The sequence below is a fragment of the Cynocephalus volans genome, chromosome 1, assembly GCF_027409185.1.
Source record: "Cynocephalus volans isolate mCynVol1 chromosome 1, mCynVol1.pri, whole genome shotgun sequence".
In the NCBI taxonomy this organism is placed as follows: domain Eukaryota; kingdom Metazoa; phylum Chordata; class Mammalia; order Dermoptera; family Cynocephalidae; genus Cynocephalus; species Cynocephalus volans.
In genome coordinates this window covers 281641777-281667472 of record NC_084460.1, presented here as the reverse complement: position 1 = coordinate 281667472, position 25696 = coordinate 281641777, and the positions used below count along the sequence as shown (strand labels likewise).

Below are 25696 nucleotides of genomic sequence, written 5' to 3'. Positions count from 1 at the left end.
ACACCAAGTCAAAGTTTAGATTCCCTTACTGGTCATCTTTAAAAAAAAAAAAAAAGTTCTGTCATTGATCTACATCTTGGGAGGAGCTAGGAGGAAGTTCAAAGCCACATGGGTAAAAGGCTTTGAGATCGTCAGAGAGAAAAAGAATGGGATTATGGGTAGGCAGATTATTTTTCTTTTTAAAATAATGTTTGTAAAGTCTTCTAGTAGTTCTCCTCAGGAGCTTTAAGTGGAGTAAGTAGGAAACTATGAGAGTGCTGTGCTGTACCCATTTTACAGATGGGTAAATGAGATAGAGCCACTGCTTCCCATACTGGGTCCATTGATGAATGCCTTTGTCCATAGAATATCAGCTCTCTGAGGTCTGTTCCCTGGTGCCCAGGTCATGGCCTGGCCACAGCCAGCTACATCCAATGAATTACCGAATGAGGGAATGAGCATGATGATCAAGGCACAGGGTTGACCAGATACCTTGATTTACTCCCATTTGCCTTATGAAAAGCCTACGTGATGAGGCATGCTGCAGAAGGCGCCCGTCTCTAGCCTCGTGTGTGAGGTCACTTGTGTGTTTTGGTGCACTAGGGTATGTTTACTCACACTCTGCCCCCCCCGCCCCAACCTATCTGTTCTCCGATTTCTCCCCGTGTGTCTGTGTGCACAGACACTCAGCCGTGTCACCATGCATGTCTGCCATCTGCCAGCAAGGGTCACATGCCCCCAAACTTTGCAGAAAACAGGAAGCCTCATCAGTTAGAGGGAAGCCCAGTGATTCATCGGGGGCTGACAGTCCAGCTGTTCGTCCCCCGTCCTCTGCAGTGGGGTCACTGTGCAGGGAAGCTTTCTCCACCTGCCTGCAAGCAGAGTGGCTTGGATTTTGCCTTATCACCTCTGGAGTCAGCACGGCCAGACTCTGTTTGGGCCAAGTTTTTATTTATCTTCCCCAGCTTTTTTGGGGCGGGGAGGCTGAGGAATGTGGAGTGTTGTAACGTTTGGAAGAAGGCGGTGGACAGACGGGAGCCAGGTCTCCTGCCCTGCTCGTCCTTCTAACCCCTGTGCCTTTGGAGGCTCCCAGCTCCCCTTGGCTCCTGGGTTTCCTTGCCAAGCTTGTCTCAATATATCCCATTGTCTCTCTCCAGCTCTTTGCTCCCATGTTCCTGGCCACACCTCAAGCCTTGGCTATGGTTGTGGCTTCCAGTTGTTCGAAGCAGTTGTGGTGGCTTCCTCCAAAAGTAGCTGTAGATCAGCAACAGATGAAACCCTAGGGGCTATTTATATCAGGGTGGCCCTGGGGTCTGGAGCAGAGCCTAGGGCCTGGGGAGATTCAGGGACTCCTCATCAGGGACCAGCGAGGAGATGGAAGTGTTGGGTTTTTGCGTTGCTCTGGTGCGTAGTTATGGAACAGCCTGGTTTGGGGCTTGAAAACCAAACAACCCCTCTGTGCCTCCCCACTCCCCTCCCCAGCCTGACTCATGCAAACCTGAGTCCTCAGGGCCAGAAGAGCTATGGAGACTGAGAAACTTTCCACCTGACAGCCCCGCTTGGCTCTTCCCTCCTTCTGCTGCTGCTGAGCTAGGCAGAGCTGGGAGGCAGCTCGGGCAGAGGGGATGCTGGGCGGCTGGATGGAGAGCCCTCCTCTTAGTGGAGTTGCCCTAGCTATGGGCTGAGTTAGGAGCTGGATTGCAGAGCCCACCTGCCCTGCCTCATAGTTGCTGCAGGCCCAGCAGAGAACTGAAGGGGCTCTTTTCTTGGGGTTCTGGTGGTCAAGCCCCAAATTGGAGTGTGAATCCTGCTTGGTCATCAACTTCTCAGGGACTTGGGGGTGAGTTACTCTGTGCCTCAGTTTCTCACCTCAGCAGAGTGTGGTCCCGTAACTTGGTGGTCAGGAAAGGCTGTTTCTGGGGGGCACAAGGGTGTTTGGAAAGTGTCAGTGGGCTCAGAGGGCTCGGGCTGGGCCCGGGAATCTAGAAATTGGGTGTCCATATTCTGCATTGTAGGAGGTGGCCAAAAGGATGGGCAGCTGTGAGTGGTAGAGGCGATGAAGGGTTTTGATTTTCTGTAGAGGTGAATGTTTGGTTGTAACTACCTCTAAGTAACTGCCCTTTCAATTGTACTTGACGTGATAGCAATAACAAAAACGACGGCTGTCATTTGTTGAATGCTGGGCATTATGCAAAGTGCCTTATATGCATGATTCTTTTGAATCCTCACTGCAAGCCTCTGCCCCGTTTTACATGTGACATGACAGAAGGCTTAAGTAACTCCCAAGGCTGCCCAGCAGGATGCTGGAATCCAGACTCTGGGGTCCATGAACGCTGACCCTGTGCTTTCACCACCATGCCATACTGCTGCCTGGGGGTGTTTTGGGCACCAACTGGGGTCCATTTGCCTAATTTGGAGATGGGAGTGGTGAGATGGGCTAACAGACAATGGGTCCTTAGGAGCATGGTTCGCTGCCTTAGCCCTTGTCTTGACGGACGTGACATGCCTGGCTGTTCTGATCTCAAAACTTTTAATCGAATGACTCGCTGTTGTTGCTTTCAGGGAGGGGAGTGTGGATGACAGTGGTTGGGGAAGACAGGTTTGGAGCAGGACAGAGGCGAACCCCCACTCACGTCTGTCCCATTTCTTCATGGTTGCAGTCTGCATTCTCCACTTGGGGTTACTATCACAATGGACCAGAAAATCAAGACAAAGTGTATTTCCATCGATTCAGCAACTGTTGTTTGAGTGTGTCCTCACTGCAGATGGCACCAGCCTGGGCAGGGTACCTTTCTCAGCATTTGGGGTTTCCTCCTTTTGCCTCTTTGGGGCTTGCACGCAGGCAGGCATACTCATGTGGAATTGGCATTGATTGCTTTTGGCTTTGGGTTCCTGTGTTGCTGGGATTTTAGGGTGGCAGGGCTGGAATGTTGGTAGAGAAAGGAGAAGAGAACCTGGGTTTGGCCACAGCCCTGACTGCTCCCATGGACAGCTCTGCTGCTGTCCTCCTGCCATCCTGCCTGCCCCTCCCTAATGCTGCTTCTCTTTTCTCTTTCCCAGGGCTCCACCAGAGTCACCCCGAGCATCCAGTCCCATCCCCAGCCCATCAGGTATGCCTGGCAGGGGCGGAAGTGCAGGCAGTGGGGTCACTGTGGGGGTTTTTGTCAAGTCTTGCCTCCGGGTCCCCCAAACTGAAGCCATAAAGCCACTGGCAGGGAGCGTGGGCAAACATGAAAGGCACAGTGAGTGGATGCAGGCTCGATTTGAGCTCTAGCTCCAAGCTGGACCTTGAGCTGGAATCTATTTACCCGCATGAGCTCATCTAGTCCTTGCAACAACCCTTTAGAGTAGGTATTTTATTCCCATTTGGCAGATGAAGAAACTGAGTTCCAGAGATTATGTCACTTGTTAAAGATCACACAACCACCAAGAGGCAGCGCTTGGGTTTGCATGCAGGCTGAATGGCATCAAGGCCTGTGCTAGCTCTCATTCCTCTCTGCAGACAGGGGTTTCTGAGTGTGGAGAGTTTATAAAAGGAAAGTTCTCCACCTGGCTGGGCTGGTGGGGGCTGGGGAAAGGGATGTGCTTGCTGATCCAGAGAGTCTGTTTGGCCCCTGCTTCCACTCTCCCTCACCTTCACCCCCTGTGGCTCCCCAGATGAGCGAGAATGCCAGCCCTGGTGTGTAGCTGAAGCTGCTGGAGGGGTGAGGTCCAGCTGCCAGCGCAGGTGGCTCTTTGGAGGAACCTCACCTTCCCCTACAGCTGAGAACAGACTAAGGGCAGGTGGGTGCAGAGTGCGATGCTGAGGATGTCCAGCTGGGGCGCTGTTCTGCCTCTACATCCTTCTGGGAACATGCCTGAGAACAGGGGCAGGTCAGTGCCCAGGATGGGCCATGTGGGACTCATGCCTTTCAGCCCCCTGCCTCCCGTCTGTGCTGAGGGAAAGGCTGGAAGGACAGGAGCTCACTTTGCAAGTTTTTCTGACAGTCCATTCTCCTCCTTGGAGCCAGCACAAAGAAGAGTTTTGGAGGGTGGACAGGAGGGGATGCTCCAGTTAGCTAAGGCTCCCTGCCTTCATATCCATTTTCTTGGGGTATAAGTGCATGTGGCTTCTTGTCCCAGACTGGTCACCACCTACAGATCTGTCCTTGGGTAGGAACCTCACCCCAATGGCTTCAGTGAGCTTACCACAGGGACAAGGAGTGGCCAGGCTCAGCAGCCACACTCAAGCTGGGCTCCTTACCTCTGGCCACTGGTCCTCTATTACTCAGCCCCTGTCATCCCACCATGGAGAGGCCATACGTCATCCTCGGCTTCCCTATCTCCATGTTTCATCTAAACAACGGGGCTCAGATTTAACCCTGGTGGAGATTTGGATTTTTCTAGGCTCCTTAGTGTCCTGGGGCTTGTACTCTCCAGGGCCAGAAAGCCCTGTCACTTTTATCAGCACCACACTCTCCCGAGTGAGCCACAGGCCAGCCCCTCTGCAACTTTTAAATACCCTGGTGGTATTCCTCCTGCTGCCCCTCCAGTCTCAACTTTATCCTGCTATAATGAAAGATTAGCCAAAAAAAAAAAAAAAAAAAAAAGTGAATGCTGCCCCCCATTGGATGGAGGTTGGTGATGAGGGTTGGGGAGGTACTCCCAGAAGGTACAGGTGGGTGTCCCTAGTGGGCATCCTGGCCCTTCCCCTGGAAGGAAAGCCAGGAGAGATGTAAATGTATGAGCCCCTTACCCCTGCTCGTCAGCGCCTGGTGGAGGGTGAACTGCCCAGCCCACCTATCCAAGGAACACAGATGGCGATGGGGGCCGCCCGCAACCACAGCAGCAAGGACTCAGCGCCCTCTGTTCCTGGGCCCATAGTAACCAGGGAGGCCCCTGCCAAGAAGCAGCTCTGGCAGGTAGTGGGAGCTGCCAGAGGTGGGGAGAGAGCCAGGGAACAAAGGGCAGGAGTCGGCCTGTCTCCGGGAGGACAGGAATGTGCACTGTGGTCTGGCTTACCTGGAACCCAGGTGAGCATGTCACCTGAGCTGCCTCCTTCCCTGAGAGGCCTCTTGCCCACTCCACAGCTCAGCTTGAGAGCAAGGGGAGGGCAGCTGAGGGCTCAGCTCCAGGATGCTGGAGAGCACCCAGCTCAGGCTCTCCGTCCTCTTCTGGAGCAGCCCCAGGATCCTTCGGGAGCCTTCTGTGTGTCGGGAGGCAGAATGGGGCTCTTGGGTTCCTGGCTGGTCTGGCTTTGGCTCTCACCTCTAGAATCACAGGTGGAAGGCAGTCCCAAAAGGACTGATGAGAACCTAGAACTGGTGTCATCACGGTTTGGTTCTGAAATGGTCTGAGGTCCTTGCTGGCCCTGCTTAGCCTATTCTTTCTGGTTCTTTTCAGCCTGTTCTCAGGCTGGCTGCACTAGCCTTGCCAGGGGAAGCCTCTGGCCTTGGCCCTGGGTCAGTGAACAGCCGAGCTCCCTGGGCTGGATGTAGGGGTCACGCATGGTATAGAGGGGGTACAGATATCTGGGGCTTTCCCTGGGGGGCTGGATTCTGATCTGGACCCCTCACTGCCTACTGTCTCTCTAGAAACATGAGTGTGAGCCGGACCATGGAGGACAGCTGTGAGCTGGACCTGGTGTATGTCACAGAGAGGATCATCGCCGTCTCCTTTCCCAGCACAGCCAACGAGGAGAACTTCCGGAGCAACCTCCGCGAGGTGGCCCAGATGCTCAAGTCCAAACATGGAGGCAACTACTTGGTAAGGACAGGGCCCTTCACCTGGTTGTCCAGTGCCCCTCTGTCCTTCCATCTCCTCTCGGCTGCTGGTGTCTCTGTCACCTGCCCCTGTGCCTGCTCGTCCTGTTCTCTTGGCTTGCCTGCCCTTGTCCTGGGCATCTCTCATGGCCTGAGCCTCCACTCACTCTAGCCCAACTCTAGTCTAGGAGTGGATCTGCCTCTAGAGCTCAGCATCTGCACCCAAGTGTGCATGGTGACCAGCGGGAAAGAATAACAAGGAACACTCATGAGATTGAGCACTTACTACGAGCCAGGCCCTGCTGGGACTGCTTTCCACGTGTCTAACCTTCATGGTAGCCCTAGAAAGCAGGAAGATGCTAGAGCACAGAGAGGTGAGGTTGTTTGCCTAAGGCCGTCAGAGCAGGAGGTGGCAGGGCTGGCACAGTGTCGATGCCTTTGAGAAGTCTTAGAGCAGAGTATTGGCAACGTGAGTCTTAAGAGACCTTGTGCTGCTGGTGCAGAGGAGTCTTCACCTAACACATGTGGGGGATGTGGCTGGCGATGGTCTCCTCTAATGTCGGAAAGGCCGACCTATCCTTGACCCCAGGGGTGGGCTCAGGTCCATTAACAGGGAGGGACCTGTGGACTGGGCCCATGGACGAGATCTATGCAACCTTGAGGGCCTATGTTTAAGGTGGAATGTAGGAGGCTGCATAGTTTCCTGGGGCTGCTGTAACAAACAACTGCAGTTGTTCTTGGTGGCTTAAAATAATAGCAATTTATTCTGTCACAGTTCGGGAGGCTAAAAGTCCAAAGTCAGGGTGTTCGCAGGGCCACGCTCCCTCTGAATCCTATAGGGGATTGCCTTGATTCTTCCAACTTCCAGAGGCTCCTGGTGATCCTTGGCATTCCTTGGCTTGTAGCTGCATCACTCCAGTCTCTGCCTCCATCTTCACATGGCCTCTCTCCTGTGACTCTCCGTATCGGTTTTTGGATTTAGGGCCCACCCTAGATCCAGGTTGATCTCATATTGAGATCCTTAACTATGTACACTAGCAAGGCTTTATTTCCAAATAAGGTCATATTCTGAAGTTCTGAGTGCTCCTCAGAAAAACATGCTCCTTTATGGGGAGCAAGAGTGGACTAGAAGCCACCTAAGATTGTTCCTGATTTCAAGAGTTCAGGATTCTGTGGGTCTCTGTTCTGGTACCCCTCCCCACATCCTGGCTATTCTAGACTGGGCTGTTCTCTTTTCTCCCCAAGAGACAACACAGTTGTCTTTGAATTTTCCAGGCAGTGGGGTGGAGGAGGGGAGCTCTGCACACTCCCTTCAGAGGTAGAGACAGGAGTGCCAGAGACTGGGGGATCACATGGGGTGTGATCAGATGTTGAAGGGCATGTGCTAGGACAGGGTGTCGAGGGTCTGAGAGGACCCACCCAGGATGGTTTCCACCCTCTGCTGGAGAGTGTCTGGCAACAGAGAAGTTGCATTGTCCTGAGTGAGGTTCTAAAGTCGACAAGTGAAGTGGAAATCAGAGATGGCCAAATACTTACCATGTAACACCACTGGATTCTCATTCAGTATGATGAGACGCCTGTGGGACCTGAGACCTTCCAGCCCCTTCTCACTGTTGGTTCAGGATGTCATCTACTCACTGGGGAACAGCTGAGTGTCTACATCTCTCTCTCTCTCCTTTTCTCCTGAGAACCTATAGTTGAGTTCCTGTTGGTCAATGTGTGTCTGATGGGACTCCATTGTATGTTCGTGTGTGGATAGGATTGCCGTCGGGAGGACTGAGTGAGCACGGGAGGGCTGGGTAGCATTTGCCTGGCCCGTGGCTCAGGACCCAGTGGTGCAGTGGACTCTGCAGAGGAAGCTGGAGATGATGCCACCGTCCCCAGTGTGACTAGTGGGCTTCCCTGCCATGGCGCTGTCTCCCGCCTCCCAGCCCCCTCCACCTTCACCTCCTCATTGTCTCTTCCTTTTTCTCCTTCTAGCTGTTCAACCTCTCTGAGCGGAGACCTGATGTCACGAAGCTCCATGCCAAGGTGAGCCGATAGACATTTTGGGAAGGGGACTCTCCCCGACTGGAAGAGAAGAACACTGGATGAGCTCTGCCTCCTGCAGTTCCCATATTAGAATTTTGGGGAAAAGTGCTGCGACAGTTTGAAAAGCCTATTCAAAGATAAAATGCCATCTGATATTTGAAAAATGGAAAATAGTATGTTTATTGTATCTGTAATGCAAATTACAGAAAGCAAAGCTTGGGACAGTGATTTCCTACCCAGGTCTGCCCCCTTGGGGAGCACACAGAATCTCTGGGGTGAGGCTCGAGTTGTGAGATTTTTAGTTTTTGGATTTAAAACAGTTGGGAATAGCTGCTTTAGACATTCCTTTAGCCAGCTTTTACTGTGTTTGCTCAGTGGGGTGTATGTGAGGCTTTGCCATGGGTGTCTGCTCCCCACTCCTGCATTCTGGTGCCTGTTGCTATGTGACCCTGGGCAGGCGACAGACTTCTCTGGGTCTCAGTTTGCACCTTGAAAGTGGACGGGCTGGATTAGGTGTTGCTCTGTGGGCCTCCCAAGCAGAAAGTCTCTTTTATTTTTGAGTTCTTTGAATTTGGAAAGCTCTTGAGGATCCTGGAGGCTGCCGTTCAGATCTGCCCTCTGTGCCCTTCACGCTTCTCTCAGCTGGCCTGAAAAAATGGATGATTTGCATGTCCAGGGCCCTCTCTCACTTTGAACTAGGACTTGGGGCCCCTCACCACATTTTGAGGGCAGAGTTGTGGAGAAGGGACTGTGGAGTCATTGGCTCTAAGCCTTTAATTTATGCACATGTGAGGAAACTGAGGCTAGGGGAGGGGACATGCCTGAGGCCCCCCAGTGAGTCAGTGCCAGAGGCCTGGGCTCAGGGTCTGCAGCCCCAGCTGGTGGCCTTTGCCCTTCTCAGCCCTGCCTCCCAGCAGGGCTGACTGCTGGGGGCGTCTGCCCCAGTCCCGGCACGTTCTGTGTGTCACTCCTGCTGGCCTGCTAGACTCTCCAGGGCTTCCTCCCCCTTTTCACTCATGGCTTGGGCCACAGGTACTGGAATTTGGTTGGCCTGACCTACACACCCCAGCCCTGGAGAAGATCTGCAGCGTCTGCAAGGCCATGGACACGTGGCTCAACGCAGATCCCCACAATGTCATCGTTCTACACAACAAGGTCAGAGCAGAGGGGTGCGTGCGTGTGTGCGTGTGTGTGCATGTGCGTGCATGTGCATGTGCATGTGCATGCACATGCCTGAGCGTATCTGTGGATGAGTGTGTATCCCTGCCTGTATCTTTGGACTGTGTGAGCGTACAAATCCATCTGTTTGTATTTTCCTCTCTAGGGATAATAGATTCTGTCTTGGGGGCACCTCCAAGAAGTGGGGGGTACCAGCTTGTGTTCCCAGCAGTGGATGATCAGCTGTGTGTTTTCTGACCTCAGTTTCCATCTGCTTCCCTCCCCTGTGTCCCCCTTTCCCCTTCTGTTCTCCCTTAGGGTCACACCCCTTTCTCTATGCTCTGCCTCCTTTGATCCTAGGCTTCTAGATGGGCCTTGGGGCAGCAGGACCAGCCTTAGAAATAAAGGCTTTTGTGTTTGGTGGCTCTTTCAGGGAAACCGAGGCAGGATAGGAGTTGTCATTGCGGCTTACATGCACTACAGCAACATTTCTGCCAGGTAAGAGGGGCCCAGGCTTCCTATCCTCTGAATATTGACAGTATGACCCCCTCCCCCATCCATGGCCCCTCCTTCCCTGGGGTGGGAGGACAAGGACAGAGGGGGTGAGAGGTGAGGAGGATGGGTGCAGGAGCCCCCAGAAGAGGAGAATCTGCCTGCCCACAGCTCTGCAGCAGGAGAGAGAGATCTGTCCCTGTCCAGGGGTCTGATGGGGGCAGCCTTGGGAAGCAGGTCCCGCATGGGCCACCCATTCAGCCAGCTTCTAGGACAACTTGTCCTTGCCAAATTGCCTTCTGTTTCCCTGGGTGAGCAGGGAGCAGCGAGGGAGTCAGAAAGAGATATTGGATCGGATCTGGATGTGGTGGAACCATCTAGAAGTAATCTCATTCATCCCCCTGCCTCTGGCCAGCAGGGCTCTCTTCCCACCCAGGTGTTTTGGAGCAAGAATAAGAAATGACCAGTGGATGAATCCCATTCTGATTCTGTTCTGCAGGGAGGCAGAGGGATTCAGTCATTCATTTGTTGATTCATTCAACCATGGTTATTGAACAGCCACTTTGCTAGGCACTGTTCTAGGTGGTGGGAAGACAGCAGTGGGCAAAGCCAACCCACTGCCCTCATGGACATTAAATATGTAAACAAACACATCAGTAATATCAGGTGATAATTACCGGGAAAGAATAAAGAATTTAGAGAGAGACAGCAGGTGGCATAGGATATGTGGTCGGAGAAGGCTTCTTGATGAGGTGATGTTGGAGCAGAGAACTGAAGTATGGTGGGGCAAGAGGGTCGAGTCGTGTGAAGTCGGGGGGATGAGCCATGCAGGAAGGACAAAGGCCTGGGGTGGGAGTGTGAGGGGCTGGTGTGTTTGGAGACCAATGAGTGAGGGAAGAGGAGGAGGAGGAGAAGCTGGGGAGGCAGAGCCGTGGGGCCTTGCAGGCCCTGCTAAGGACTTCAGAGTTTATGCTAAGAGTGATGGGAAGTCATTGGAGAGTCAGGAACAGAGGGGCTACATAATCTGTGTTTCAGCTTCAAAATGATCTCTCCGAGTGCACTATGAGGGTGCGTAGAATATTCCGTGGAGGACTTGCCAGTAGGGTGGTAGTTTTATGACTTTGAGGGATCCAACCCAGCCTCATCTTTGCTTAGCGGTGGACTCTTCCTGCCCACATATGATATGTTCTTTCTGGATGACCTCACTTAACCTCCACAGTAACCTTTGAGGAAGGTGCGATTATCACCCTCATTTGACAGGTGAGGACAATGAGGTTCAGAAAGGTTAGGTAACATGCCCCAAGACACAGGACTAGTAAGTGGTAGACTTGGGATGGGCTCCCTGGCTGTCTGGCTCCAAAGCCCTGGGTCTGAGGGCTGCCCCTCACAGGACAGAGAGATGCCAGAGTGCTCTTTTCCTGAAAGTTTCCAGCACAGGATGGCTGGAGGAAGAGGCTTGTCCTCCTACCAGCTACCAAGGCTAGCTGGAGGGCTCTGCAGGCTGGGGGCAGGGGTAAGTGGACAAGGGACTCTTGGACATAGGAGTTGGCTCCTATGACCATCTGTTTCTCCCCACAGCGCGGACCAAGCTCTGGACCGGTTTGCAATGAAGCGGTTCTATGAGGATAAGATTGTGCCCATTGGCCAGCCATCCCAAAGAAGGTGGGTCTCCAGGGCTCACAGCCTAGTACATGCAGTGTGCCCTCACTTTACAAAGGGGACTAGACTTGTGTACCTGCAGGGGATGGGACAGCTGTGCCTTGGTGGGGGTGTACCAAGCACATGTGTTCTGAAGCCACCCTGGAGTGGAGGGAGCTCAGGGACACAGATGAGCCCGTGGGCCAGCCTCCATGTGCCTGCAGGTTGGCAGGGCTGTTGGCTCCCGAGGCCTGTGCTAGAGAGTAGTGGGCCATCATGGAGGAAGCATCAGTCTGGGGGTAAGAAGGCACTTGTATAAGGATGCACCTGCTATTCTTGGCCCTGGTGGCAGGATTGCCTCAGGGCTTAGACATGTCTACAGGAGGCTGATGTCACTGCTGCCTGCGCTGGGAGGTCACAGACATGCATGATAAAGGTCACCTTCTCTTGGGAGAGTTTAAAAAATTTTACCAAGGGCTCTCAGCCACGTGGTCTCATTGGAGTCTAACAATAGCCCAAGTAGGAAGCAGGGCAGGGAGGGATTCATTCATTCATTTTGCAAATTTTAGGTACTCTACTGCAGTCGCAAGTACTGAGATATCTAGGTGAACAGGCAGAGTCCTTTACCTTAGGAAGCTGGCAGTTTATTGGGAGAGAAGTACAGTAAACAAATAACCATACAAACAAGACAGTGTTAGATTGCGATTAGTGCTAGTGAAAAGAGAGAATAGAGTACTGTAGAGACGAGAGCTGACTGGAGGAGGATTTGAGCCCTAACTGGAATAATGATGAGCTGCCATATGACGGTCTAGGGCACCTCCAATTTATAGATGAGAAGCCTAAGCCTAGGGAGGGGGCATGTGGCCAGGGTCCACAGCCAGTAGTGGCCGAGTAGGCACGTCCATGAAGGCCTAGTAACCCTTGGGACAGGGCAGTGCCCCTGAATTGTGCTGCCCACTGCCCTGAGGGATTTTACTCTGTGGGTAACATGTGGTTCAATGATGTCTGATCTACAGGAAGGCATGGGGCAGTATGAAGGTCAGGTGGTCTTTGGGGAGCTACAGTCAGAATGGGGGGAACCCAAGCCCACACTGGAGACCTGGGAAGTGGGACCCAGGCCCAGCTCCTTTTGTGGCCGGGAGTTGTGGGCCTGCCACCTGCCTGAGATGTGTCAACACCATTCTGTGCACTGGGGACATGGTGCTGAACCTGTCAGTCAAGGGCTTATGGAGTTTAGCTTCTAGTGGATGAGACCCAAGTTCACAAACAATCCAGATCATTTCAGATAGTGAGAAGTGCTTTGAAGGAAAAAACAAATCATGATGGCTAGAGAGTGGTGGAGCTGGGCATGAGGGCTCATTCAAATTGATGGACCTTCTTAGGAGTGACATGTGAGGTAAGATCTGAGTGGAGAGAAGGAAACATCCAAGTAGATGAAGGTCTGGAGAAAAGGATCCAGCTAGAGGGAACAGATCCAGGCAGAGGCTGAAGCATCCCATTTGCTTTTCTAGCCCCTGGGAACACAGACTGGGCCAACAGGACCGAATAGCTGCTGGTCCTGGAGCCTCCCAGCCTCACCATGCTCAGGGTCTCTAACACACACCCCATCACCCCCATGTTGCTTGGCTGGCTGGAAGTGTGTGCCACAGCTGGGAGCTGTTTCTGCCGTTGTAGTGGGAAACCCAAGCAGAAGTGAGTCCCCAGGCAACTCAGCACTTTACAGTTGGCACAAAACAGCTAACAGTTAGCCTCTGGGTTGGCGATCATAAATGCATATCTTTACACGTGGAAAATTCTGGCTAGGCTTGCAGACACAGCAGCTGTGGCTCAATGAGAGTCTTCCCAGGGAGGAAAGAACTATTGGTTAAATACTGGCTTCTCAGTCCCTGGCTTGCCACGTATGGCTGCTGGTCTTGGTCATGGTGTGGCCCTTGACCTTGAAGGGTTACTAATAGAGAAACACGCTGTTATAATGGCACAATGTGGCTTGGAAAGTGGGCAGAGCAGTCATATCTCTGAAGCTGAGTGGGAAAGGCCTGGAGAATGGGGATCAGGGTTACCTTCCAGGAACAGGATTTTTCAGGGATTCCACAGTATTCAATATGTGCTTACGGAGTATGGTTGGGGTGTGTCTGTGTGTGTACATTATCTGTGTCTGCCTGACAGCTCATATCTGCTGCTGCACCTGCTTGTGGGTGGGTCATTCTGTCTGTGCCCAAATGTGAAAGTGCAACTGTTGGGTTTACTGTGCATTTGTTGTCACTTTCCCGCCTTCTTGTCACCTGCAGGGAATGGAGCAGTAGGAGGAGAGGAGGGCAGGGAGAGAGGGAGGGAGGGGCTTTGCCTGCAGCTCCTCCATTCATTGTTACTCCACCCCCACATTCATTGTCCACAGCACACAGATATATCCTGTTGGCACGATCAGGAGGTCTGATAGGAACCCACCATTCCAGGTTTCCGGTTTGAGTAACAGGGTTGGGGGCTGGGCAGGGGCCTGAATAGGAGCAGGCGCTGCCCATCAGATTATCTTGCTTGGGCAGTCCAAGTGGCCCCACCCAGGCCCAGGGACAGAGGCCCACAGGCTTGGAGGTGGGCCGAGGAGCCAAGAGACAGGAGGCAAGCCTTGTCATGGTCATGTGGCTTCCGGTCCCAACCTGCTCAAAGAGTTCCCTTTGGAGCCCACAGAGCCTCAGGATGCATTCTGATTGGTCTAGCTGCCTCAGCGTGGCATTCTCTGGCCAGTCGGAAAAGGAGGAAGTGCCTGCCAATCAACACCTAAAGGATTGGCCTCCAGTTTGAGCAGATGCTCGGCAGCCCAGTCTTCTTTCCTTCTCTCCCCACCCACTCCCAGCTTTGTGTGTCTTGCCATGTGTTTTTGGGAGTCTGGAGACCTTTTTTGGACCTAATTTTTCCTCTCTGTCTAGAAGGAGGGGAGGTGGGTTAATCCTTCCGTTTTTCCAACAAGGTCTCTGTTAAAAGAATTGAGGGATGCTGACCCTGGAGATAGGAATACTTATTGGAAGTTAGTAATGTGAAATACCTCATGAAATAATTGATACAGAGGGACTTCATTCACTTTACTGTGATGTAAAGAAAGTAAAGAACTATAATTATTAAGCCCTCACTATTTGCTGGACTATCATGTGGCTGGTGGGTCTGTGGGGCCAGAACCGGGGCTGTGAGTGTAAGTGTTAAGCTTGATTTGGGCTCGGTGTCAGTGTTAGAGCTGCTGGAGCATTGGGCAGCCTGCCTTGTGCAGTAGTGAGCTGCTAAATGATGCCTGGCCGGCACGTGGGGGAGGAATTTTGGTCTAACAGGAGATTCTTGGGCTGGGAGTGAAGCAGGAAAGAGATGATCGTGTTTACCACCAGGGGGCGCTGGAGAACTCCAAGTGGGACGTTTGGCTTGAGCCAGTGGCAGGTCTTGTAGTACCTGCTGGCTCTACCTACCTGGGGCTTCAGGCAGCAAGGGCGGGGGGCTGTCTTGGCATGGAGACTTCAGCTGCCAGGAGGCCTGAGGCGGGGGTGGAATTGAGGGGGAATAGGTGGGAGGTCTTGGGTGATGTTCTTGGAGAAAAGAGAACAGTATGACTCTGCCCCAGCACAGGCCCTTTTCCCTGAAGCTGCCCTTCTTCCCACTGCAGGTACGTGAATTACTTCAGTGGCCTGCTCTCCGGCTCCATCAAAATGAACAACAAGCCCCTGTTTCTGCACCACGTGATCATGCACGGCATCCCCAACTTTGAGTCTAAAGGAGGTACTTGCCTCGAGCCTTCTGGCTCCCTTCCCCTCATCCCTCCTTCCTGCCATCTTCTATCTCCTTAAGAGAAAGCCTTGGGTGGTTCATAGGCATGTGAGCTGCAGAGTCATGGGGCTGGGATTGGAGTCTCAACTGCATCACTTCCTGAGCTTTTTTGAGTCCCAGTCTATTCATTGGTAGAATGGGCTCTATACTTGCAATGCCCACTGGCAGATGATGTTGGGTGTGGCTTTGTTTTTGTGAACTTAACATGCCTTGCAGATGGAAAGTTAGTATTCTTCCCCTTTCTGCTTCCTTTTTCTCTGTCCTCTTTTCCTCCTTCCCCTTCCTACCTCTCCTTCCCCCATTCCTTCCTTCCTTTCTCTTTCTTCTTTCACTCTCTCCTCTCCCCCGTCCTCCTCCGGCTGTCTCTGTTTGTCAGCCAACACCCACCCCTCCCTTACAGGGTGTCGGCCGTTTCTCCGCATCTACCAGGCCATGCAACCTGTTTACACGTCTGGCATCTAGTAAGTATTCCAGGGGAATGAAAAGCCAGGGATGCTCAAGGACCAAGGCCAATCACGGGGGTGGTGGTGGTGGGGCTGCCTAAGACCTCTTCTTCTCAAGAGGGCTGAAGGGGAGGAGCAGCGAGGTTTCCCAGCAGCCTGTGGTGGAGGAGCAGCAGGGGTTCCATGCACCCACCTCCAGCTGCCCTCTCTTTCTCTGCTTACTTTGCTCCTTAGCAACATCCCAGGAGACAGCCAGACCAGCATTTGCATCACCATCGAGCCAGGACTGCTCTTGAAGGGGGACATCTTGGTGAGTGCCACCCTCTGTCTCAAGCCCCATGTTCATTTATTTTTTCTTCTTCTCTGTTCCTGCTCCCCTTTGCCTCTCAGGACAAGACAGCCACTCTTGGTGGGCTGCCAGATGTTGAATCATAGGTGCTCAGGGGTCCTGCAAGGCCTTCCAGCCTGTTCATTCCCCTGCCTTGGAGCTGGACGCCCTTCCCTTGGTCGTATCTTTTGTTCTGGAATACCTCCAGGGAAATATCGCTCCTGAATTCCTATTGGTGACAAGGACACCCTCCATTCTAACTTCAGTCCTTTCTGTTGCAGTTTAAATCCACTCTCACTTTTTTCCATTCCAACCCATAGGCAGGAACTTCTTGGGGGGATTCTCTGCTCTTCTAGAAGTCTCCCCAGAGAGCTCTGAGATCCTGCGTGGTGTTGGTGACCTCTCCCTCATGGGGTTTGGGGTGAACCTTGGGGGCTCAGTCTATGGAGCTGATAAGGAGACCCCCTGGGACCTGACTTCCCACCCTCGGGCCCCTGACTGGCTTGGCTGCTTCCCTCCAGCTGAAGTGTTACCATAAGAAGTTCCGGAGCCCAGCCCGAGACGTCATCTTCCGTGTGCAGTTCCACACCTGTGCCATCCATGACCTGGGGCTCGTCTTTGGGAAGGAGGACCTCGACGATGCCTTCAAAGGTGGGCTCCTTGGGTGGGGTTGGGGTGGGGGGCTCCTACGGCATGTGGCAGTTTGAGGGGTTATGGTGGAGACGGGGACTATCTTTCCTGAGCCATGTGGCCTGCCAAGTTTCAGGGCATTCCTTGTGACAGTGAGAGAAAACTGGGAGAGAGTCAAGATTGGGATAGTCTGGGAATTCAAGTTGTCAGTAGAAATGGGGATGAATTCCTCCCCAGTCCCTGGGCTGTTGTATATCTTCCACCTTCTTCTACTACTTTCCCTGTGTCTCATTCATCTTGTCCTCTCGGTTTGTCCCATGTATCTTGTTGACAATTATTTTTCCAGCATTCATTGGGCATCCACTTTGTGTTAGGCTCAGTGCTAAGTGCTGGGATTCAAAGTAAAACATGACATGATCCCTGCCTTGGTGGAGCTCAAAACTCAAAAGTCTTGTTGAGTGGGGAGGCAGACCTCGCAGGGCGTAATTATCCCACAGGGTAGAAGAGCGATAGTGGAGGAGCTGTGGCAGCAGTGAGGGAGGAACCACTTTCTGAGGGAAGGAGAGGTGGTCAGAGAAGGTTTGATGTTTTCTTCTGCTTCTTTATTCTATCCATTTGAGGTTTGATCTATATCACATTCAGGCCTGGGACTTATACATATGCACATCTATCCATCTGTTTGTTCATCCATCCATCCATCCATCCATCCATCCATCCATCCATCCATCCATCCATCCATCCATCCATGTATCCTCCATCCATCTACACATTCATTCATACATCCACCTATTTATCCATCCATTCATCCATCAACCCACCTATTTATCCATCCATCCATTGATCCATCCATCCACCCATCCACTTGTTTATCCATCCTTCCATTTACCCATCCAGCCACCCATTCATTCACCCACCCATCTATCTATTCATCCATCTATCCATCCATCCACCCCAAAGCACCACTTGTTTGTCTGTATGTTCCAGGCATGTGCTAAACCCTCGGGATACTAAGAGAAAGAAGTCAGGCCTTACCCTGAGGGAGCTCACAGTTTTGTTGGAGAGAGACATGCAAATGAGATACTGTGAAGTGAGGGAGACATGTACAGGCATGATGGGTGTCCCACAGATCAGACACCCTCTTGCTGTAATTTCTTTTCCTGCAAGCAGTGGACAGTGATCTGTGTCCAAATTAGGCTCAGGCAGAGAGCAGAGTGGGGCTGGGGATTTGGAGAAGGGGCCACATACCCTCAGTGTAGTATGGCTGATGCTTGAGAAGGATGTTTCTCTGATGAGCTTTCCTTTCATGGAAGCCAGGAGGGCAAAAACAAGATGCTGTTATAATTACAGAACCAGACTGTAAATGTTATCAGTCTTAACAAGGAAGAAAAATGTATAGCTGGCAAAATAAATATGGGGCTGGGGAGAGGTGGAAGGAAGGGAGGGTCACAAATTTCCTCCTTTTACTCATATGTGGTGAGAGCTCAAAACTCAAAAATCTTTGAGTGGGGTGAGACACCATTGAAATGGGCAGATCAAGAAATAGAAGCTCAACTACAGGATTTAGATTCCAAAGGTGATCAGTAGAGTAAGTAAAAAAAAATAACCTAACAAGATTTAAGAAGAAGAGAGGTGGGAATGGTATAAGTGAGCCAATTATTCATCTTCATAGTGGTGAATCGATGGAGAATATTTAAAATTGATGTCTAGAAATAGTGGCATAAAAACAGTGGCCATTATTTAGAGTGTTAGAGGTAAATTGCTACTAGCATAAGCTAGTTACCTACCTCAGGCAAGTAGGATGGGCAGGATATTTAATTTCATTGCACATATATAATTTCATATACATATAAATATATGTTGTTGTTATATTATTGACCATATATACACATAGCATTTTAACTTTTTCTAGAAGAAAACTTTTTGTGGAGTCCTTTTTGGGAATTAGTTGAACATATTTTTTTACCTCTCTTTTTTTCAGATGATCGATTTCCAGAATATGGCAAAGTGGAGTTTGTATTTTCTTATGGTCCAGAGAAAATTCAAGGTAATAGCCAAGTTAGAATGAATTCTCCCACCTCTCTCCTCCATCCTGACATGTCCACACCCCACCCCGACCATCCTTCCACTGGTCTGCTCTACGGTTATCAAGTTACCTGTAATTGAGAGGCAGGCCCGCAGTAAAAGATCTGAGTATCAGAGTGGACCCCCAACTAAACCTGAACCAGTGACTTAATCTCTGGATAATAAAAATAAAAAAGTAGACAGAGAGGCGCTGGGTTGGATAAACTGTTCTGGTCTAATTAGGTCATGAGCCTGTTATATTCAGAGATGGAGGGCCATGGTGGATGCGGGGAGTGCCTGGGGGAGAGCACTCAGAGGTGCTGGATGGACGATGAGTATTTATGAGAAGTGAGGGAGTTCAACCTGAAGGCCAATTTAAGAATAGCCTCTAGACTGGTTATATGTGGAGACCAGTTCTCCATCTTATTTGAGAACACAGTGGGAGGAGATGAAGTTAGGTTACGGGCAGAGGGACTCTGGATAGACTCAAGAAAGGACTGCCAGGCCAGGAAGGTATCTCACTCTGGAAGGCTTGACCTGCAGCAGTGCTGTCTTGATCTGAGCTTTCTAGGGATGCATGGAAGACTCTGCCTCTCCCCTCAAGTTTCTGTCTGGAGTGGGGAGCATTTTAAGTAGGGGGCAGGAGCATGCCTGGGATGACCTCTTAGAGGCTTTGTGTCCTCTCAGTGTCAAGGCTGTGATTTCCCTGCTGTCCCTGACCCCATGCAGCCCATTACAAGCCTGTCCCACACTCCCTTCTCCTAACTTCAGGGCAGACTCTCTGGTCTCTTGGCACTGCCTCAGGGGCCCCAGGGACACAGAAAAGAAAGAGGTAGACACCCCGTCAGGGGCTCCTCCTAGATTTCTCTTGGGGGGGGTCTTCATTCCTCAGTGCCTTGTCCTGATTTACCCCTACAAAAAGGTATGAGCGTTTTCAAGAATGCAAGAAACCAGACTCCTGGGTTCTCCATCCAACTTAAGCCACAGGTCCCACCCCACCATGCTCAAGAAAATGAGAACTCCCTTAGGGAACGTCCTGGGGGGAGCTTGTTGGCTTCCTCTGTTTTTCCGGCTGCCAATCTCTTTTCCCCTCTCCTCACTGTCTGCCCGCCTGCCCCCTGCCTCTCCCATCCCACTTAGGCATGGAGCACCTGGAGAACGGGCCGAGTGTGTCTGTGGACTATAACACCTCCGACCCCCTCATCCGCTGGGATTCCTACGACAACTTCAATGGGCATCGTGAGGATGGCATGGAGGGTAGGTGGGGACTAGTGGCTTCCACCTCCCCCCCCCCAAACTGCACAGTCCCTGCTCATGTGGCCTTGGTTCTCTTGGCTTGCTGTGATACCATACTGGGTTCAGAGGGGAGGCAGAAGAGATGTCCAAGGCACCTCTGAGAGCTCGCAGTTCAGTAGGGGAAGACAAGGCATATATATGAATATGTTAGATAATAATGAGGACAAAGCCAAAGAATGCAGCAAAATGGCCACACGGGGGTGTCATGGGAGTGCACCATTGCTGCCAAATAAGTCTCACGGAAGTGAGTGCTCTGAGATTGTCAAGGAGGGATTCCTGAGAGCTGGAGTGGTCAGGAGGGCTCCTTGGAGGAGATGGCCTTGAGTGGAGCTTGAGATACCCTCCGTGCTGCAAACACAGCATTTATTATCTTTGTTTTAAACCCACTGTTGGATTTCTTCAGGCTCCCTGCCTGAGTTCTCTGGGATCAGTGCACTAATACCGTAGATGCAGCATCTAGGGCCTATGAGCTTTCATCAATAGCCAACGAAAATGTTTGAGAGCTGGAAACAAACCAATAGGCTCTGGAATTTGAAAAGAAAGCTGCAGAATGGAAATTAATATGTGTTTAATTTAGCTACAAAAGCTAACATTATGTCAAATGGTCAACTGCAACTCAGGTCAACTCCTGAGAGTTATATATGGGTCTATGTATTTATGTGGTTCATTTGAATATGTGTGATGGGGTGTAAGGTGGGGTCCCAGAAAGTGAGCATGCCCAGGAACTCTTGAGATGCCTTGTCTGGGTTTGGCCACAGCCTTGGTTTCCTGATTTGGTCATAGGACTACAGAATATTGGAGCTGGGAGGAACCTCAGGACAGTCTGGCCCATCCTCCATCTGTTTTCAGTTGGGGTAACTGAGACCTCTCCAAAGGCAGGACCTCCTGATTTACCCCCACGACCCAGAATGTGCCCTTTCAACGATGGGCTTCTCCTCCCAGCTGAAGCCAGTACTGGGCAGGGAACTCTGGGCCATACACGGCAGAGGTGGGTCAGGCAGATCGAGGCCTGTGGACATCACCCTGGCCTCTTTCGTCAGCATCACCCTGTCTCCTGCTTCCCTCTCCAAGATTTTGGATTTGATGACTCCACTGTGAGAGCCTTTTAGGCCTTTTCCTGAATAAAGATTCTCCCTCTGACCTTGGAAGCACCAGAATGAGCAGTAGATTTCAGAGATGGGGGGACAAGGGAGGCTGGTTGGACTAGAACTTGGGGGCTCACGGAGAGCACGTTCTTTATGTGCAGCATTGCAAAGTCAATGGCTTGTCTTCATGCCTTCCTTAGTCCCCCGCCCTCTTCCTGGGGTTTTTTCTCCTCCTCCTAGGGGCCCAGCACCCACAGATTGCCCGAGACACCCCCAAGGTCTTCCCCACCCTGCTGAAGCTGCCCCCCCCAAAGCACTCTCTTCCTGCCTGCACCCCCATCTGCTTGTGCCGAGTGGCTGAGGAGGAAGCAGACGATGAAATGGATTAGTTCTGAGGTACCAATGGCTGCCAGCTTAATTGTTCATTGTTCTGGGGAGTTTTGCATTTTTAACAAGAACACTTGGCCATTTGGAGGAATTTTTAATGTCTCCCCATCTCTCGCTGGTGCAGATTCAATGTGATGATAAATGTAAATACATTTAGTAAACTACAAAGTGCCAGGCAAATAAAAGTGAAATAATTAAGGGCAAGAAGAAGCAGATGTGGGAAAGACGGGCCTTGGGATGGAGTGGCCATGAGAGAAGGAAGGAGAGATGGTCTGAGCAACAGGAGGCCCGGGCACCAGGAGGCGAGAAGGGTAGGCATGGGAGGCCCCACTCTCCTCCTGCCCCCAGCTCTTCCTCTGCTCACCAGACAGGGGATGGAACTAGCAGGACCTTCTGCCAGCTAAAGGTCAGTCCATCCTGCAGGGACAGAGGGGCTGCTGTCTGGAGGCTGGGAAGCCGGCCCTCTGCCTGGAGGGGGCAGTGTATGGCTCTGTTGTCCTCTTTCCTGGACTACCCTGGGGACGGCTGGGCCTGGGCTGGGTGCTGTGCAGCTGGGTGGTCACCAGCGAGAACACACCCTCTGCTCCCACTGTGTGCTCCCTGCTGCCTGCCACTGAGCTGCATCGTCCCAGGGACAGGAGAACAAGCCAGGACCAGCCCTGGGGCAGGAGCAGTGACTGTATCCTGCTCCTGGCTGGAGGCACTTCTGGAAGGCTCTAGATTCTGGGTCCCAGAGGTGAAAAGCACTTTCCTCTGGCTAATGTTCAAGAGAGGGAAACAGGGGACCTGGGTCTGTCTTCCTAGTTGGGGGCAAGTCCCTGTGCCTCCGTTTCCCCACGTGCTAGCTGGGCTAAGGGTGCCTAGCCCCCAAGACTCCAGGGTACTCAGGAGATGGCTCCAGCTGGAGCCTGGGAGGGGACTTGGCCATTCACTGGAGAGATCCTAGGTCTAGGGAAGATCATCTCATGGGGTGAAATGGTGCTCAAGATGGCATTGCCCGCTCCTGCAGAGGTCCTAGAGCAGGCAAGACAGGTCAGCCATGAGGTGCTATAGTGCAGGGCAAGAGTGGGCTCTAGAGCTGGCCCACCTGGCTCAGATCCCAGGCCTCCCCTTGCAGCTCATGCCCATGGTCAAGTTGTTTAGCCCTTCTGCTGTCTTAGTTTCCCTATCTGCAAATTTGGGACAGTAATATTACCCACTATACTGGATTATTATAGCAACTTTTATAAGAGGCAGTCTAGTTTAGGGGTTAAGAACACAGCCTCCAGAGCCAAATGACCTGGCTTCAAATCCTTAGACCAAATGCCATCCCTTGGGGCCTCAGTTTGCTCTGCTGTAAAATGGGACTGAGCCAACAAATCATTCTGTGCACATTGTAGGCAGCAAGACCCACCTGAGGAGGGGCTGCCAGTGGGAGGCCTGCAGACACTACTAAGGGAAGGGGCCTGGATTTACCATGTTCAGCTCCAGGAACTTGATCATCATCATCTCATTTCACACTCACAGCCACCCTCTGAGGTGGGCACACGGGAGTTGAGTAACCAGCCCAAGGTTGCCAAGTCAGTCCAGAGCAGATCCGGGTGTGGAGCCACAGTGCTGCCCACTGTGTGTCCTGGGTTGGCAAGCGTCCCCAGGGGCCTGTTCTGGGCATCTGTGTCTTTGGCAATACCTGAGTCCCTGCTAAGTTTGGGTTAGTGTCTGACCCCCACCTCTTACCCTGGACCCTTAAGGGAGGAGAGAGGGGTAGCGAGGTGGTGGTGCATGGAGTATAGCACCCAGAGCCCATGAAGCTGGCCTCCAGCAAGCATTTAGCAAAACTTCAGTGTAGGCAATGGCCGAGTCCCCTGCCTGGCTCTTGCCCCACAGAGGAGGATGTGGGCCACTCACTGAGGAATGCCCTGGTGATGGGCTGGCCTCTCCAAACATGCAGAGAGTAGTGTGTCTAGGGTGAGATGGGACCATTTCTGGAAGTGGCCACCTCTTCTCTCTCCTGTTTCTGGCCTGGTGGAGGAGAGGGTTTGGAGAGGTCAGGTCAATCCCTCTGGAATCCCCCAGGTGACTCGGAGAGGAGGCCAGGGGACACTGAACCAGGCAGTTGAGAGCAGATATCATCTCTGGCCTGCATCCTCTCAAGTGACCTGTGTCCCCACCTCACCCCTCTCTGGGCAGTGAGGGGTGGCCAGCACTGGGCTCAGAGCTCCTGGCTACCCAGGAAGCCCTCCTGGTGACCCTGCTTAAAAAAGGTCTCAGGAACTACTCTGTGTTTAACCCCTTCCTTGTTGCCTTCAGCCTGCTCCCTCCCCCCAGCTCCAAGCTCAAGTTTAGGGTGTGTGGCATTGTGACACTTAAAGTCCTCTCACTCCCTCATGACATCCCTGATCAATCTCAGCAGCAAAGTGTAGGGAAAAAATCCACGTGGGGACTTCTGGTTCTCTGCAGGCTGACCTCCCAGGCTGGGGCAGCCCAGGCCAAAGCCCCCCTGCCACAGTGAGAACACCGAGGCCAGGAGAGAAGGGACCTGCCAAAGGGGCAGAACCCCAGGTATGGAACCCACCTCAGCGTCAGCTCAGCTCAGGCTGTACCAACCCCGTTGTCTGGTTGGAGACACAGCAAGTGGGCAGAGGTTTGTGATCTCCCCCAGGGTCATGACTTAAGAGCTGATATTTGCATCCAGGTTTGTCTGGCTCCAAAGCCCTCCCACCTCCCTTGGAGCTCAGCCTATCAGCCCTCGATTCCCATCCCCAAGTTCAGTGGCTCCTCTGTGATGGCTGTCCAACTCCTCAAATGCTTGTGGTGACAGAGAGCTCACTGCCGCACAGGGCAGCACATTTTACTGTGGGACAAGTCCAGGAAAGAATCATGGAAAGAGGGAAAAGGGACAGTCTTGCCTCTGTGTAGGGAACCAAGGCTGTGCTGGCGATGAATGTTTGGGGACTGTTTGGCTCATCCGTCCTCTCTGATAAATCTGATGGCCATTGTGCGAAGCCTATTAGTCTGCTTGGCAGCCATAACAAAGCACCACAGACTGGGGGCCTTAAACAACAGAAATGTATTTTCTCCTGGTTCTGGAGGCTGGAAGCCTGAGCTCAACGTGCCGGCAGGGTTGGTTTCTCCTGAGGCCTCATTCCTCGGCGTGTAGATGCCGTCTCCTCTCTGTGTCCTCACATGGTCTTTCTTCTGTGCATGCCTGTGTCCTGATCTCCTCTTCTTACAAAGACATCAGTCATATTGGAGTATGTTCCACCCTAATGACCTCATTTTACCTTAATTACCTCTTTAAAAATCATTTCTCCAAATACAGTCACATTCTGAGATACTAGGGGTTAGGACTTCAACATGTGTCTGGGGGCCCATCACTCCTGGGAAGGATTATTCTGGGTTGTATACAGTTGGCTTCCCTAGGCCTGGGGTCCTGAATGAGGAGAAAGTGAGGGTCTAGGGTGGGTGGTGGGAGAGGTCTGGTCCCCACCAGCCTCCTCCTTGTAGCTGTCTCTCTCCGGTCTGGTGTGGAGCCTGCCAGCTCAGCACTCTGGCTGACACCACATTTTGCAGCCTCCAAGAGCCCCATTAGCTCTTTGGCCTGAGTCCTGAAGCCCCATGCCCAGATGCCAGCTCCTCACGGGTAGGAATGGGGCTATGTTTTTGCCTATGCTGCACAGAGCAGTCTCCAAATTCCTCCAGAGGGTTCCAGGAAGCCTTCTCGGAAGCAAGCCCCAAGACCAAACGATATGGCAGCCCCGCCTCTGAGTGGCTCAGGGGCCGGCCAGGCCTGAGTTGCCTCATTTCTAACTGTTCGCCACCCTTCCTCTCCTACCCTTCCCTGACCTCCTAGCCATCCAGTTGTTTACTTTCTTTTTCTTTTTCTTTTTTTTTAAAGATGACCAGTAAGGGGATCTTAACCCTTGACTTGGTGTTGTCAGCGCCACGCTCCCCCAAGTGAGCTAACCGGTCCCTATATGGGATCTGAACCTGTGGCCTTGGTGTTGTCAGCACCACACTCTCCCAAGTGAGCCACGGGCCGGCCCTGAGTTGTTTACTTTCTCATAACTTGAAAGTGGACGGGGAATAGTGGCTGGAGCTGGGCAAATGAGGGGTAGAGACGCAGATTGCTCAGGGCTGGAAGACAGGATGAAGGGACAGAATGACATGTCCCTTGGCCTGGTTGACAATGGCAGGGGGACTAGTGTCCACCCACCTCCCTGTTTCTCCTGCCTGGTGCCTACCAGCCCTTCCTTCGTTGCCATGGGCAGTCACCCCAGAGCCCGGAGCTGGTGGCAAGGGGGCTTGGTTTTGTGCCCAAGCTTCTCTGCCCTCAGGGTCTGTGAGGGACAGCCTTCAGTCTTTAGGGTGCCCTCCCTCTCCTCAGAATCTCTGGTATGTGGGGACTTCTCATGCGCTGGGCTTGACCAAGGACTCTGATTATCTTTGAGAGAGGAAAGAGATACCAAAAACAGGGAGACAACGAGAAGGAGAGAGAATTAGATGAGAGACGTGGAGAGATAGACAGACATGGACAGACATTAGCCTGCGAGGCAGGAGATTTGGGTTCTGGGTGTCCTTGGTAACTTCTTCTCCGTAGGTCTTTATTCCCTATAAAACGAGAGGGTTGGAGTAGACTGTATT

The 25696-nt window shown here is 52.2% G+C and overlaps 1 protein-coding gene across 7 annotated transcripts in view; it reads left to right on the top strand.

Moving 5' to 3' along the window:
* TNS1 (tensin 1) overlaps positions 1-25696 on the top strand; it is a 119186-nt gene that overhangs the window by 16565 nt on the left and 76925 nt on the right. For all 7 annotated transcript variants that reach the window (XM_063100807.1, XM_063100815.1, XM_063100797.1 and 4 more), the window contains 12 exons: positions 3040-3089; positions 5553-5724; positions 7701-7751; positions 8784-8906; positions 9343-9407; positions 10980-11063; positions 14683-14795; positions 15244-15304; positions 15521-15596; positions 16136-16265; positions 18223-18288; positions 19446-19562. In XM_063100807.1, coding sequence (XP_062956877.1) covers positions 5557-5724; positions 7701-7751; positions 8784-8906; positions 9343-9407; positions 10980-11063; positions 14683-14795; positions 15244-15304; positions 15521-15596; positions 16136-16265; positions 18223-18288; positions 19446-19562 — 1054 coding nt within the window. In that variant the 5' untranslated portion in view covers positions 3040-3089; positions 5553-5556. The remainder of the gene's footprint in view (positions 1-3039; positions 3090-5552; positions 5725-7700; positions 7752-8783; positions 8907-9342; positions 9408-10979; positions 11064-14682; positions 14796-15243; positions 15305-15520; positions 15597-16135; positions 16266-18222; positions 18289-19445; positions 19563-25696) is intronic.